The 14570-nt window shown below is 33.5% G+C and overlaps 1 protein-coding gene across 3 annotated transcripts in view; it reads left to right on the plus strand.

The window, feature by feature from the left end:
- Positions 1–14570, plus strand: part of LOC106716227 (complexin) — a 145844-nt gene that overhangs the window by 102636 nt on the left and 28638 nt on the right. The window contains exon 1 of one of the 3 annotated variants that reach the window (XM_014509708.2): positions 5852–6097. The exons of the other annotated variants lie outside the window; for them this stretch is intronic. Coding sequence (XP_014365194.1) covers positions 6085–6097 — 13 coding nt within the window. The 5' untranslated portion in view covers positions 5852–6084. Of the gene's footprint in view, positions 1–5851; positions 6098–14570 lie in introns of those variants that run through there. 3 annotated transcript variants of the gene reach the window in all.

Consider the following 14570-nt stretch of genomic DNA (forward strand, 5'->3'; position numbering starts at 1 on the left):
CGCTTTTGCAACTCTTAAACAACATATAAATTAGGCAGAATATGAAAAAAGTCTCTTTAAATAGTCACTTCTGGTGCAAAAATTTGTAAGATCTCTTATAATTTTGTTTTATATAGTTAGTGTTCGAAACACTATGGCAATTATTATAGACATACTAGCTGTCGCCCGCGACTCCGTCCGCGCGCAGTTAAAAAAAAACTAAAGGGGGGGGGGGTTATGAAAAATAGATGTTGGCCGATTCTCAGACCTACTGAATGTGCTCACAAAATTTCATGAGAATTGGTCAAGCCGTTTCGGAGAAGTTCAAGTTCGAACCCCGCGACACGAGAATTTTATATATAAGATGACATAATTGGAAATATTGGATACATAAAATAATTTACAACGGACCATACCAAGTACAACCATCAATTGTTTCATTTTACATTTGTGATATAAAGATTGACCTAATAGTAAATTAAATCAGAAATGGACTCCAACTGATATTCGGAAAATAAAACAGTGGATGATTTACTGAACTATCTTATCTGTACGAATTCACATCCGGTATCAGATCTAGGTTAACGGATGAATTCCGATTACACAATAAAAAGTTTTCGCTGAAAAATTCTGATACTTTATCGTTTCCGGTGAAATCGATTTTCATATTTCGAATTGTGTTTCTTCTACAATTGCAATAGAGAAATACTCGCACATCTGAATAAAAATGTATGAATTAAGTTTTCTATATGCTGGCGGGTATTTAATTAAGCTTCGAAAACAAAAGCACATGGTTCGAAAATATAAGATAAACAATTTCAACTAAAAAAAATACCTACATATGAATAATGATGAGATTCCAAATGATTATTATTTTTATATTTTGAAATAATTGATTCTTATCTATTTATTTGTTTGTCAGATTCTTCTTAGCATCGGAACTTCTTCTTTCAGTTTAGATGTTTAATTTTCTCTTTATATCTCAAGCAGACTCTGTACCACGAATTATTTTCATTTCTTCTTTATCCTATCCAATGTCAAAACCAACGTTTAAAATGAACGGGTTTAAAGACCCTTATGTTGGAAATTTCATTCCAATTCTGCTTCCCTTGTCAAGATAGCTGTAACGTCATGCGCAAGGCAGGGGACAGAGGAAAGGAGAGGGACGCTTTGTCTCCTGCCAGGCTCTGCGGTGACGTCTGATATCTTCCTATTACATGTCAAGGGAGATATTTTAAACATATCCTTTAAATTTCAGGTTTACAGTTTTTCAAGATTTCCTTGATTTAAATATTTAGTTAGTTAACTTCTATGTTTTAAATACTTTTCATTTTTTAATTTTGTAATTTGTATGTTAAATTCGAAGTCTACAACTTGAAAGTAAAACCTAATTTTTATCTCATGGACCCAACTTATGATATATGATATCTTTCAATGTCCTAATTTTATTAAGAAATTAATAAATAAATTAATATGGCTTTTAAATTGAAGGCAATGGAAAACACACTTTACACTTTGTTCTCAGCATACAAACAAGTAATATATAGAAATATGTCAATTAATTATTTATCAGCGAAATAGGGAAATAAATCAGCATCCACTCTCAGATAAAAGCCCGTCAATTACAGCGCTAACAAGTGACCTGGGGAACCTCTCCAGATAACAGAGAACAAAATTGATTTGCGGTGTGAATGCACGCTAATACAAAACTCGACAGCGCCCCCTTTAGTTTTCAATCTGCACTTCGCCTTAACTCCTTTTATCAAAGCACGTAAGCCTTTTTATTTCTAAAAGGTTTGTTTAAACTAGACAAATATTTGTTCAAATGCAATCCTATTTAGGTTTCTTTCAATAATTGTGAGGTTTTATTTGTCAAAGGAGTTTTTATGAAGCAAATTAAACTGATGTTTAGTATACATTTAGTATGGATATTGTATTATTGTACTGAGAAACATATAAATAATATGTACATATTGATAGTTGTGTGTAGTCGCATATAAGAAAATCAAATTCAATACAATGCCCCCAAAATTACCTCCTGAAAAGTATATTACATTAACTACCTTACTAAGGCGTAATTGGGTTCCTTATAATAGATTTCTTATATTAAATTCACAGTATTTTTGGCCACTTACCACTCTGAGTTAAATTAGTTTCAATTTATATTTGGCTACTTTCGTATTTGGCGAGGAATGAATACATTTTAATTACAAAAACAAACAGTGCATTAGCAGTTGACACATCGGGGCGGTGATGTTGTGCGCGGGGAGTGCGGGGTGTGTGCGTCCGCGGGGGGTCGCAATAAGAAAACGTATTCTCTCCGGACCACTTGCCTTCTACATACATACATATGCCAGAACAGGGTTGACACATCATTGTTTTTCTTTTAATTTTGTTTTAATTCAGTTGCAAACACAATTGTGTCATACTTTACAGTAATTGGATAAAATTTAAAAATATGAATTAAAGTTCAGAACTATTTTCAAACATGAATTATGCGGATATTTAAGAATTGATTTTAATGCTTCAATGTTTTCAAGAAACAACACACCTACATAACACTTTCCATCAAAGACAGGAAAGTCTTTTCTAACACCAATAGACTCTACTAAAACTAAGTGTGTTTTTGCTATAATCAGAGCTAGCGAAGAGAGCCCATACTATCCCAAAAATGTTTACAGTTTTATGGTATACTTTATAAAGAAACTATTACTGTTTCTAAATTTGGCTTTGTCACTTTATTTCTAGATGGTTATCTATTGTAAAAATCCTATTTTATATTAAAAATGTAGAAGTAATAATTATATTATACGAACTATAAAATAATGATAACATACAAAACCATTGCAAGCCTTACATTGAATTGAACGAGCAACAATATATATTTTTTCATATATATTTGGCAACCCTATTGTCCATCAAGACCCCGTGCTAAGTATATCAAATGAATTGTAAATGAAATCAAGTGTGAGTGGCGGCGGAGGTTTATACAGGCTGCTACAGTCCGCTACAGCCTGCTACAAGCCTGCCGCTCGAACAAAGAGGTTTTACGCCGAGCTGGAACTCCTTAGACAATATCATCAGACTTGCATACAATGTCATGCAGTTAAAGTTAAAGGGACGATAAAGACTGTCTAGCTGAACTTGAAAGGGATTTTTATTGTAACTAAATGTTACTTCCATTGAATTTCAATACAACTACAATTTTTAAGGCGCAACAAATAAAATAAAAAGTACTTGATTAGTTATTTTTACAAATGTTTTAATATTAAGTTATCTATAGATAAGGCGAAGTCTATGCAATGGACAATGCCTAGTTTTACAAAGCAGCATATTTTGTGGATAACTATCATTTAAATAAGGTAATAATGCTTCTTTTATAAGTTATAAATATGCGTAGCACGTGCTACGCCGTAGCAACTTCGTCACTTTGACTTTTATCCATACTAATTTACTAATTTAGTTTCTTTCTATGTACAGTAATTTTATTGTTTAGTTACAGGTAATAATATAACAGTTGTTATAAGTAAATAAATAGTAGAAGAAAAAGTTGGCATTCTCTATTATGTAAGCTTCAAATTTTATTAGGCTTAGAAAAATTGGTTACAACTCTCTGAAAACTTTATAGTCAGGAATGTAGGTTATATTCCTAAAATACTCGTATCTTTAACATTACCATCACGCGTCCCCAAATCCGGCCCTTTGTTGGAATCACTTAAGCCCTTACAACGATGATTATGTGCCGGAAAGGGATAGAGTATACACATGCCAGAGGAAAGAACGCAATAGGTATACCCTAAGTGTTTGAAGTGACAATTTGTGAGAATAGAAAACGTAGCATAAGAGGTTTCAACTTTTATTTTTACGGTAATGTACAGTTCCCCCAAGAACTTATTAGGCTCTATTTTTAAGTGGGATCGAATGTGCCTCCAGTTTATAGGAATAACTCTTTAGCTAACTACCCACTAGTTCCTGATGTAAAGTTTTATGAGACGTAAAACCGGGAAAGGCGAAAGCCGGTTTTAAGATCGTTGCAATAAACTCCAGAATTATACCCGAAGATTGTTATTACTGTTATTGATCTTATAACTTAGGTTAAACTAAGTTATGCATCGGACTTTCAAACTTATAGTCTTCTAAGGTACGCCCTTAGTGAATTTGAATGCGGTAAATAGAGTGTTAAAGTTAAATTTTTAAAATGACAAAATGAATATCATTTGTTATGAACTTATAAAAAACTTAAATCCAGTTCTCTTCCCTGATGGAATCGAAAAAAGCACTCAATTAAATTGCAAACGTTATTTTCATTTGACAAGATATTTAAAAAGCTCAATATTATGATGTACTCTCATTTTAAACTAAGAATTGGGCGGCCTTCCTTAATATATTTCCATGGTTTGGTCGAAATATTGAGTGCCTTTAGGATAGCCGTCAGGTTGTGTTCACAATGATTATTTAAAATCCTGATAATCTGTTTCATTTCAACATTAAACTATCATCAACAAAACAATATCGTTACGTGATTGTAGTAAGAAATTAAACTAAAAAAGAATCATACAAAGGCATAATGAATATGTAAAATATTTTATATGCGTACAATGAAAACAATTTTACCCTCAAATTGCTCGCATAGCGAAACCTTTTCTCTCTCTCTCACACAAATACAGACGCTCGTATTTCCCACCCTTTCTCTGACATTAGCATTCCGCGAGCAAAGTCACGCGCTCTCAACTATCTCATATTGTTAGAGATACTTCATTTGAATATTATATTAAATGCGGTACATTTTAATGAAAATCACTTATGCATTTTATGTTTAGTACAAGTTGAAATTCCTACTTCTTATGTTTTATTGTTTGTTTGAATCTTTCAATCACTTTCAGTGAGAAATATCGCAAACTTTTGTTACATTAAGGCATTTATTTCAATGTGTCCTTAAGATATTAATGATGTATTTACTATATATTTTACTAGCTGTTGCCCGCGACTCCGTCCGCGCATAAATAAGTATAATAATAATAAATACCCTGTTTATACTTTTAGGCATCAGGTATATTTTACATCTATGCCTAATTTCAACGAGTTCAGTTCAGCTGTTCTAGTGATACCTTCTAACAAACATTCATCCATATATTTATAATATAAGTAAGCTATCTTGTTACTAAATGACAAAAATTTACAAAACCTTCAGTTATTGTTTAAAAAAAAAGTTGAACTGAAACCTGAATAAAAAAATAGTTTCAGCAAACCCGTAATGCGTATATTTCGAAAGTCTGTGTCAAATGCAAGCTATAATACTAAATCACTTAATGCATCGACCTATAAAAGATTTACCACACTCACACACGCACACAGCCACGCCCCCTGTCGGCGACCCCTTTGTTCTTACGTAACACACGCGCACCGCGCAAGTCGGCCCAGCGGCCGCCAAAGTGTGCGTTAAAATAGAGTAAAATATGTATGCCATTTTTCTTGCTTACTCCTTTTATTTATCGAAGCTTCATCGTATTGTACATAGAATGGTATTTTAAGTTTTTTTCCTTCGAAAAATTACGCATTTTCATTTCTATTCACTGGAATTCTCAATTTTCGCTAATGGCCACAACATCGGACTGTCTCCAGAGGTTTTTTGAATTTCAAAGTTCCACCGATATCGACAATTACAGGCGTCATTAAAGGGAAGTAAAAAAAAATTGACGCGAATCAACTTTTCCTTTTCCATTTAAGATTGACAATGGCGCCCCCATTTCCCCTGTGCACCCACTTAGAGTGCGCATGTGTGAGTGAGATGGCGCGTGGAAACAGAGAGGGGCGTAGTGTGCGTGTCGCAGAGCTTACCCGCCACAGCTTAAATAGAGGCGACGCATCGGCAAAACAGCATTGGCCGTCTGCCGCTCGCGATGGACGGTGTTCCCGTGACAATCATGTAATATACGCTAACTCCTTGCTCCTAGCAGTAACGATACGTATCATGAACTCTCTAATGTAGTTAAAGAATTGGTGCTCAATTAAAAAATAAATTATATATTTTTATATCGGACTTTGTTATGGAGATTTGTTAGTAGGTTGTAGGGTTTGTTAAGCGGTGGTGCTACGTGAAGCAAGATGAACTTTCTGGGTGAGTTGTTAAATTTTATGTATTTTTTTTCAGGCTGCAGGCTTTAGAGTAGTTTAGTCGACGGATGCAGTTTTCACTCGGTGGAAAGCTAGAGATTTATTTTAATAAACGCTACTGAATTTTCTTTTAAAAAAAATGTTTTATATTTAGTTTAAAATTTTCTTTTGCGAAAATGTCTTGGAAATGATAAATGAAAGCCGTTTAAAGTCGTCCTGTTTTTATGGACAAGTTTATTTATATGCAAGGCTCATAATTTAAGCTTTTTACATTTTCAACGTAAAAATATTTATCCTTACCTACTCTACAATTTATTACTGCGGATTTTTTTTATTTATTAAACTGCAAATATAATTATACTTCTGAATTATCATATTTTCAAGTCTAGGAATTCGACACAATATTACTACTTATAGCAATAATTGTAAACAGTCGAACCTGGATAAGCGAGAGTCCAAAGGACCGCGATTTTTCCCTCACTAATAGAGATTTCTCTCTAAACCGAGTTTGTCGTTTATGAAGGTCTTCCGTTGGGACTGGACAATGAGTCACTCGTCCGGCTTCGACTCCATTGTCTTTATTTACTATTAAATACATAAGGTATGTTGTATTTGCAAAGCAATTCAACTCCAATAGATTAAACAAAGTTGTCATTAATAGTCGTATTTTCTTAACAAATAATCTCAAAGCTCTTGTTTCATTAAATATTAACTCGTTGCTCTTACCTCGAGAGGTACATGTTTGCCAAATTAATTGACTGAAGTACTTATTTCGTAAAGATCATTAAATAATGTATTATTTTAATTGTACATTCGAGTACATAAAAAATTGAGACTCGAATCGTATTCGTCAGAAATTTCATTTTAACCCGTTCTTTGCATTCTAAAAGTTTCTTTTTGGAGGCATTTGCGGTACTCTATATTTGTTATTATTATCCGTGACATCACTACCGCATTCAGTAGTATTAATGTCTATCCTCAGCGACTACTTAATAAATCTGAGTACAATTATTAAGTTGAACTCCGGGTTGACTTAAATAAAGAGTTATTTAACCGAAGCTTCTATGAAATTTTATACGAATTTTAAGAATGCGACCTGACAGCGTTACGCGTTTGACCGAGTTTGGCGGAGTTTGGCAGCGGGCCAAATGGGCTGCAGCCCAGCTCGCGCTAGCGCCCTACGTGTTGTACTTAATCGAATTTATTCGTTTAAGCCTTAAAGCCATGTCTCTTACATTAAACTATATAAATTCTAATGCTTACTAAAAGTTACACAGGATGAATAATGTTTCGCCATTAAACACACACACACAACTCACGCTTGTGGGGTAGGTAAAAATCACGGACCTTCTTTTGGCGTTGCCAAACGGTGGCGAGAGACGGAACGGCACGGGTAGCGAGCTACGTCGCCGTCATTTTTTCCTGATCATACACACATATCTTTCAAACCTCTGTCAATAAGTGCAGGTTGCATCACGATAACTTCCTTCACCGTCAGAACGTCTGATAAATGTACATATGTAAATTGAAAATCAACCGCCTAACTCCTGAGCCACCGATATTTTATAATATAAGTAATATGATAATTATAAAATTCGCTCTATTGCTAATTATGAATGAGTAACGAAAATAAATAATGCATGAAGTTAACTTAAAGTTAAGAACTAAGAACTAAGTTATTAAGATCAATAATAACATTTCTAATAAAAATTCAATAATATCTTAGATACATATATCTTATATCTGGTTCTGATTCAACGGTTTAAAGTCTGGTATATCAATTACCTATCTGTATTGTTCGTACAGATAGATGACGTCATCTCTAATTCAGTCTAATTCGAGATAAAGCGCTCCGACGCGTTAACTTAGACAACCGTTCTTAAGAGAATTAGACACTTTACAAATGAATTCGTAGACGTACCGAGAATTCATACATTTTAGAGTGAAGTGAATTTTGCTGTATTACCATTAATTTAAATATATTGGTCGCTAAAAAAGTAAAGAATAATTATTTGTATATTTTAATTATCAAGACAATATATATCAAAGTAAAATGATTGGCAATACATGCGTCTCGATGCAAAAGCGTTTTACATTCAACTATGCATAAGTTTACACAGTTAACAGTGGTAGATCCCGCAACAGCAATATTTGTTGGGTGCACGAATTGGCCGGGTTTACCGGTGCAATACCACAACCACGCAGAAGACAGGCGTGAAGTGGAAGTAATTCCGCGTTTCGTCTGATGAGTGTGGTACTGGAGGCCTAATTTGAATCCTCTTTCCCTTCCCACCCGTTTCTTACTAGGAAAGGATGGGAAGGGGAAGTGGATTTGGCGGAAGAGGGAACGCATGGGAAGGAGAATTGTCCTCTTTCTGTGCGTCCCCTTCTTCGTAGATTAAAGGTAGGCAACGCATCTGTATTTGCGGATGTGTATGGGCAACGGTCGCCTCGCTATTGCGGCGAATCCAGGTGGCCGTTTGCTCGTTTGCCACCTTATGATATAAAAAAAGTCAATTGATGTATTCGAGTATAACAAAATTACTCCTGTGGACCCAATTTAATCCCAAGGGAGTAAATTTAGTGGTATCAATTGGAAGCTAGTGTCAGCTACTGGCAGCTACTGGCAGCTACTGGAAACTAGTAGCATCCCCTGGCAACCCGCCAGAAGTATAACCGTAAAAAAATACAATGTTATGCTGTAAAGAGAATCTTTATTGCCACAATAATCTCGACTCTGGGATATAAATAGAGTACTATGTGTTAAATATACATATTTTAATTAATTATTTAATATTTTAGTGTTGAATTTAATACAAATTCATTCATTTAATCTTAATATTTGGAAGAAATACGATTATTTTTCCTACATATTTTTAAAATCTGTAGTTCTATGAGAACTTGGGCTTTTATATGTTTATATGTCATTATTTCGTACCCACTTTAAGTAAATCCACTCTCATTCTACATTATTTGTCGTAGCATTACTACTCAAGTTCTACGCCGTAGTGCTTTTGCTACGTGAGATACTCACAATTTTCACAATCTATAACAACCCTTATATGATATATTAAGAAATATATAAATATACTTTCAAGGCTATAAAACTAGGTCTAGCTTCCAGTTCATTATTCGTTTGTATCTCAAAAAAGCACGTTTTCTTCAAAGTCTTTTGTTGCAGATATTTGTTTATGAATCATGTGAAGTAAACTCCAGTGAATCAACTCCGCTGTTGTTGCGTTCTCAGTTTTTAAACAATAACTAACTACTGTTCCCGAAATGTTTGTATATTTTCGAATGCCCTATTTTTTCACGTATAAAAATATTTAATATCACTTTTAAGAATGAATGTTATCGCTATATTTATCATTTTGATTAAAAAAATTTGAATTTGCGTTTAAAAAACTTATTTATCTTGTAGCCAAGATCACTTCTAACAATTATCTTACTTAATATTATAAATGCGAAAGATTAGATGGATGGATGGATGTTTGTTTGAAAGATCTCCGGAACGGCTGAACGAAAATCAGGCTAATGAAATTTGGCACAGTTGTAGAAAATAATCTGGAAGAACACATAGGCTACTTATAAGGTTTTTTTTCTAACGTCACGCGGACAGGGTTGCGGTCGACAGCTATATAAATCAATATAACCTACATGGAACTACTCCAACTTTTCCACAATCAAACATTAGGAGGCATTTTAAAAGCGCTCAACAACAATAGTTACAATTCAAATATTTCAAATCGGACGAATAAAAGCCACATTTCATTTAAAAAGCAACGAGAATATGATCCAATATACTTACACTTAAAAAGCCTTCATTCTTCCGAACTCCGAACAAAGCCGAGCGTCTCAAGTCGGAGAGCAAACTTTTTAACGACCGAATGAAAAAAAGCTCTCACAAAAGCAATGTTTCCCATTACCTCGACATATCTATCCCTCTCCTAAAGTCTAGAGGCGGAGAGCCGGGGGAATGGGGAGCTGACCAAACAAACTACAGCGCTATGCTTTTAGACGTCGAGGATTAAAAACATTTTACTCTTGTGATATTTAATATAAAGCCTACCGAAAGGTACTACCAGTTAATAAAAGCATTAAAAGTTTAGTTAAGCTCCTGTTTTTAGTAAATAATATTTGGAAACTATTAAAAGGTAGTTAACGGATAGTTATTAATCAATGAATTACAATAAGGTTGTGATTGAGTAATTTCAGAAGTCCATTATCATACTAATATAATAAATGCGAATGTTTAGATGGATGGATGGATGTTTGAAGGTATCTCCGGAACGGCTGAACGGATCTTAACGGAATTTGACTTATTACGTTTTTTTTTTAATTCCACGCGGACGGAGTTGCGGGCGACAGCTAATTATAAATAGATGATTATTATTAAATTAATTTGAAAATTATTCTGATGAAATTAAAAATGGAATTAGTTTAAATTTTTAATTTAATGAAAAATGCTCTGAGACTTGCTTAATGGCACTTAAATAGTCCTAGATAGTTAGCGTGGATTATTAAAGTTTCATTTGTAATTAATTAAATGCGTCACTTGTGGTAACAAATTATAAAAAAATCTTTTCATTTTAATCGACATTTTTAGGAGTGGAATGTTAAAAGGATTAATGATTCACATTTAGTAGGGTGTCATTTTGATTGACAGGCGGAATGTCAAATACTGAAATGTGATTTGATTGAGGTTTGATGGATAACGTATTAAGGCAATAATGGTAAAAGATCCAGTAATATGAATGAACTTTTATTTTTATCATTCAAAAAGTAATTTTCTTGATTACTTTTATTCCATTTTCGATATTAAATGTTGTTTTTTAATTGAATGAAGACTAGAATATATCTAGATAAGATTTAAATATTAATACTTCTTGAATTACAAAAATAGCAATTATATCAATCTTATACGAGTACTAGCTGTCGCCCGCGACTCCGTCCGCGGGAAGTTAAAAAAAAAATGAAAAATAGATGTTGGCCGATTCTCAGACCTACTGAATATGCTCACACAATTTCATGAGAATCGATCAAGCCGATTCGGAGGAGTACGGGAACGAAAACTGTGACACGAGAATTTTATATATTAGATATAAAATTCTAGTGTCAATGTTAGTAACCATACTCCTCCGAAACGGTTTCACCGAGTTTTATGAAATTTTATAGACATTCAGTAAGTCTGAAAATCGGCTACTGTCTATTTTTCATATCCTTCTTAAGTATTACTTAACGGCGCGCAGGCAGAGTCGCATGCTACAGCTAGTAAAAATATAAATTATGATGTACGAGTATATTTAAAATGCCTGACTAACTGTTGGTTTCTGATAACAAAATCAATATATGAAACATATCATATCATAAATTTGTTTGTAATAATTGTGTTTTGAAATAAATAAAATTTATTTATTTATTTATTATTATTTATTTCACAAAAGAGATAACAATATGTTTTAAATTGAGATTGGTCTCAGAAACCCACGGTAATACATTGAATCCTAGATTCAATTATCAAGAGAAGTAAAATGTCTACTTGCATATATAAACTAGTGACCGACGTTTATTTATTACAACAGCAGTAACTCTTATGCAAATGAGATAGTAAAGTTGAATAGCAGTACGCTCACCGCATGCAATCTGATTTAATGTTCAATAAACACGAGTCAGCGGCGGCCAATCAAACTGATTTTCAATTAAGCCGTGTAAACAACGGCTATGTAATAAAATTGGTATTAGTCTGACGTTTTGTTAGGGTTTGATTTATTATGATATAAAGTAAGTTAAATGGATTGGATACATAGTAATATCACTAATGGGTAATGGGTAATGGGTTCAACATAACACAATACAACGATGCAATGTTTATGACTACTATCAGTTGAGTTATTTACGTTTTAAAATAGAATTCCATGAATTCTAATAATTTATAAAGTTTTAAAGTAAAACTCTATTTTCTATTCACTAAGTAGACCTTAAATTTTCTGAGCAATTTCAATAGAAGCTAAAGAAATAATCACGAACCCTAAGATCATGTCCGATCTTACTCACAAACGCGAATGTTTGAATGGATGAATGGATGTTTGTTTGTAGTTATCTCCGGAAAGGCTGAACAGATCTTGATAAAATTTGACGTAAATGTAGAGCATAGTCAGGAAAAACATAGGCTACTAATAAAGTTTTTTATTTTAATTTCGGGCGAACGATGTCGCGGGCGACATCTATTAGTGTGTAAAACTTAGAAATTATATATCATGCATGAAAACAAATTTACTGTACTTTTTGTTAAAGTAAAATTAACGTTATAATTTTCTAAAATAATTAATATCTTTGATTAAAGGTTAGCAATATGTAATTATCGGAACCCGAGGCATAATTGATAATTGGATTTGTTCCCTAAGGGGGAGGGGTAGGAGGAGCTGCCCCTACTCCGCGCACACGCTCAATGTGCTAGGGTACAGGTTTAATCAGATTGCCTCATACCTGTGCAATTAAGATCATCCTTCGAACTTACGGTAGTAAGATACAAAACGTCGATACAAATCTTATATATATAAAAGAAAGTCGTGTTAGTTACACTATTTATAACTCAAGAACGGCTGAATCGATTTGACTGAAAATTGGTGGGCAGGTAGCTTAGAACCAGGAATAGGACATAGGATAATTTTTACCCCGTTTTCTATAATTTTTTTTTTTATTCCGCGCGGACGGAGTCGCGGGTAAAAGCTAGTATGAGATAAAATTTAAAGACATTTACTACTTGTACTCAGAATCATACTGTACACAGTTTTGTCTTACTAAATCTGCACTAAGGGTAACTTTACCACTTTAAATGCGGCCTTTAGAGTGTTATGTAACGTGATATATTTACTAATAATGTTACATAAACACAGAGCTCTAACAGTAATTACGTATTGTAATTTATCTCTTGATACGTTTTGTGACATTTGAAACATGGTATTATTGATACATACTATATGTTGATATATTTGTTTTTTCTGTGGAGCCTACAGTTTCATGTCACAGTTGTTACGGTGACCTCTTTACTGTTTTTTGTCTAGATATATTCGTGGCAAAGAAATTGCCGAAAAACTAGAACGTTTCTTTGTTGTACGACCTTACGTATCAATTTAGTCTCGGTTATTTTTAATCAACAACAAAAGTGGGTTGGCTCAAACGTTTTGTTGTGAAAAGCAAACAGTAGCAAAAAATACTGCAATTTAACCAAGTATTGAATTTAATGTGACTTATCTTACTAATATGATAGATGCAAATGTTTGGATGGATGGATGTTTGATATTAGGTATCTCCAGAACGGCTTAGAAATCTCGCTGAAATTTGGCATAAGTGTGGAACGTAGTCTGGAAGAACATATAGACTAAATGAGTTTTCATTTTAATTCCGCGCGGGCTATTAAATAAATAGGCCACTTTTTTATAAATCATATTTTTTTATAAACTTGATGTATCACTGAACGAAAGGGAATACGCAAGAATAAATTCAAATATATAGGCCTCCTCCGACAGTCGTGTCACGACTCAACGTTTTTATTGCACTACAGCGACAGAATCAATATTTGGGTCACCAACCGACATAGATTACAATCTTATGCTGTTCGTGTTATAAGCGATAGCGGAAATAATAAAGAATTAATAAAGAGGTCCCACCATATTGTAAATCACACACAGAGGTTACTTGCTTTAAATTTACGTTCATTAAAAAATTATACTTAACCCAATGCATGGGCTAAATTAACCTTAAGTTTAAAAACGTCAAAAGTATTACTTTTCATGTTTATTTTTAATCTAGAACGATTTTAGTACATCTTACAATATTAATGTCCTGTTAAGGCAAAAACAAAAAAGCTTTTCCCATAATTTAGTTGGCAACATCGCGTGCCTAGAGCCCACTTCGTTAACTACATCCGTGTTGTACTAAAATAAACCAATCGATTCTAACACGAGAATAGAGCTTAAATAAAGTAGAAACAAATTGCTATTTAATTTAACATCGTTGTAAAATGTTGGGCAATTCTTTCGAACAAAATAATCGTTGTCGCTTTCATTACTGTTATTTTAAAAGCGTTAATTTTACATTTGAACTCAATCTTTATACTTATTTACTTGATTTACTCTATGTATGTACAATTAATAAAATTGAAGTTCCTGTATGAAATAATATCTTAAAATAGATCACATTTGTGGCGTTCTTCATCTCTCTGTCGGTCCGCAAGTCCGCGTTTGTTCGTGTTAATCTCCGGAACGGCTGAACCGCGATGTTTTCAGATCTTGACTGGAAGGTAGCTTATGTATGCGGGAGTTTTTAGACTATTTCTCCGCCGACTAAGTCAGAAGCAACCGTAAGTTAAATGATAAAAAAATAACTACCATACAAAAACTCAGCGAAATAATTGGTTACCTAGAAGACTCTTAAAGTGACTATAGCATTATTAATCTACACTAAGGTACTGTTTG

The sequence above is a fragment of the Papilio machaon genome, chromosome 24 (genome assembly GCF_912999745.1).
Source record: "Papilio machaon chromosome 24, ilPapMach1.1, whole genome shotgun sequence".
In the NCBI taxonomy this organism is placed as follows: Eukaryota; Metazoa; Arthropoda; class Insecta; order Lepidoptera; family Papilionidae; genus Papilio; species Papilio machaon.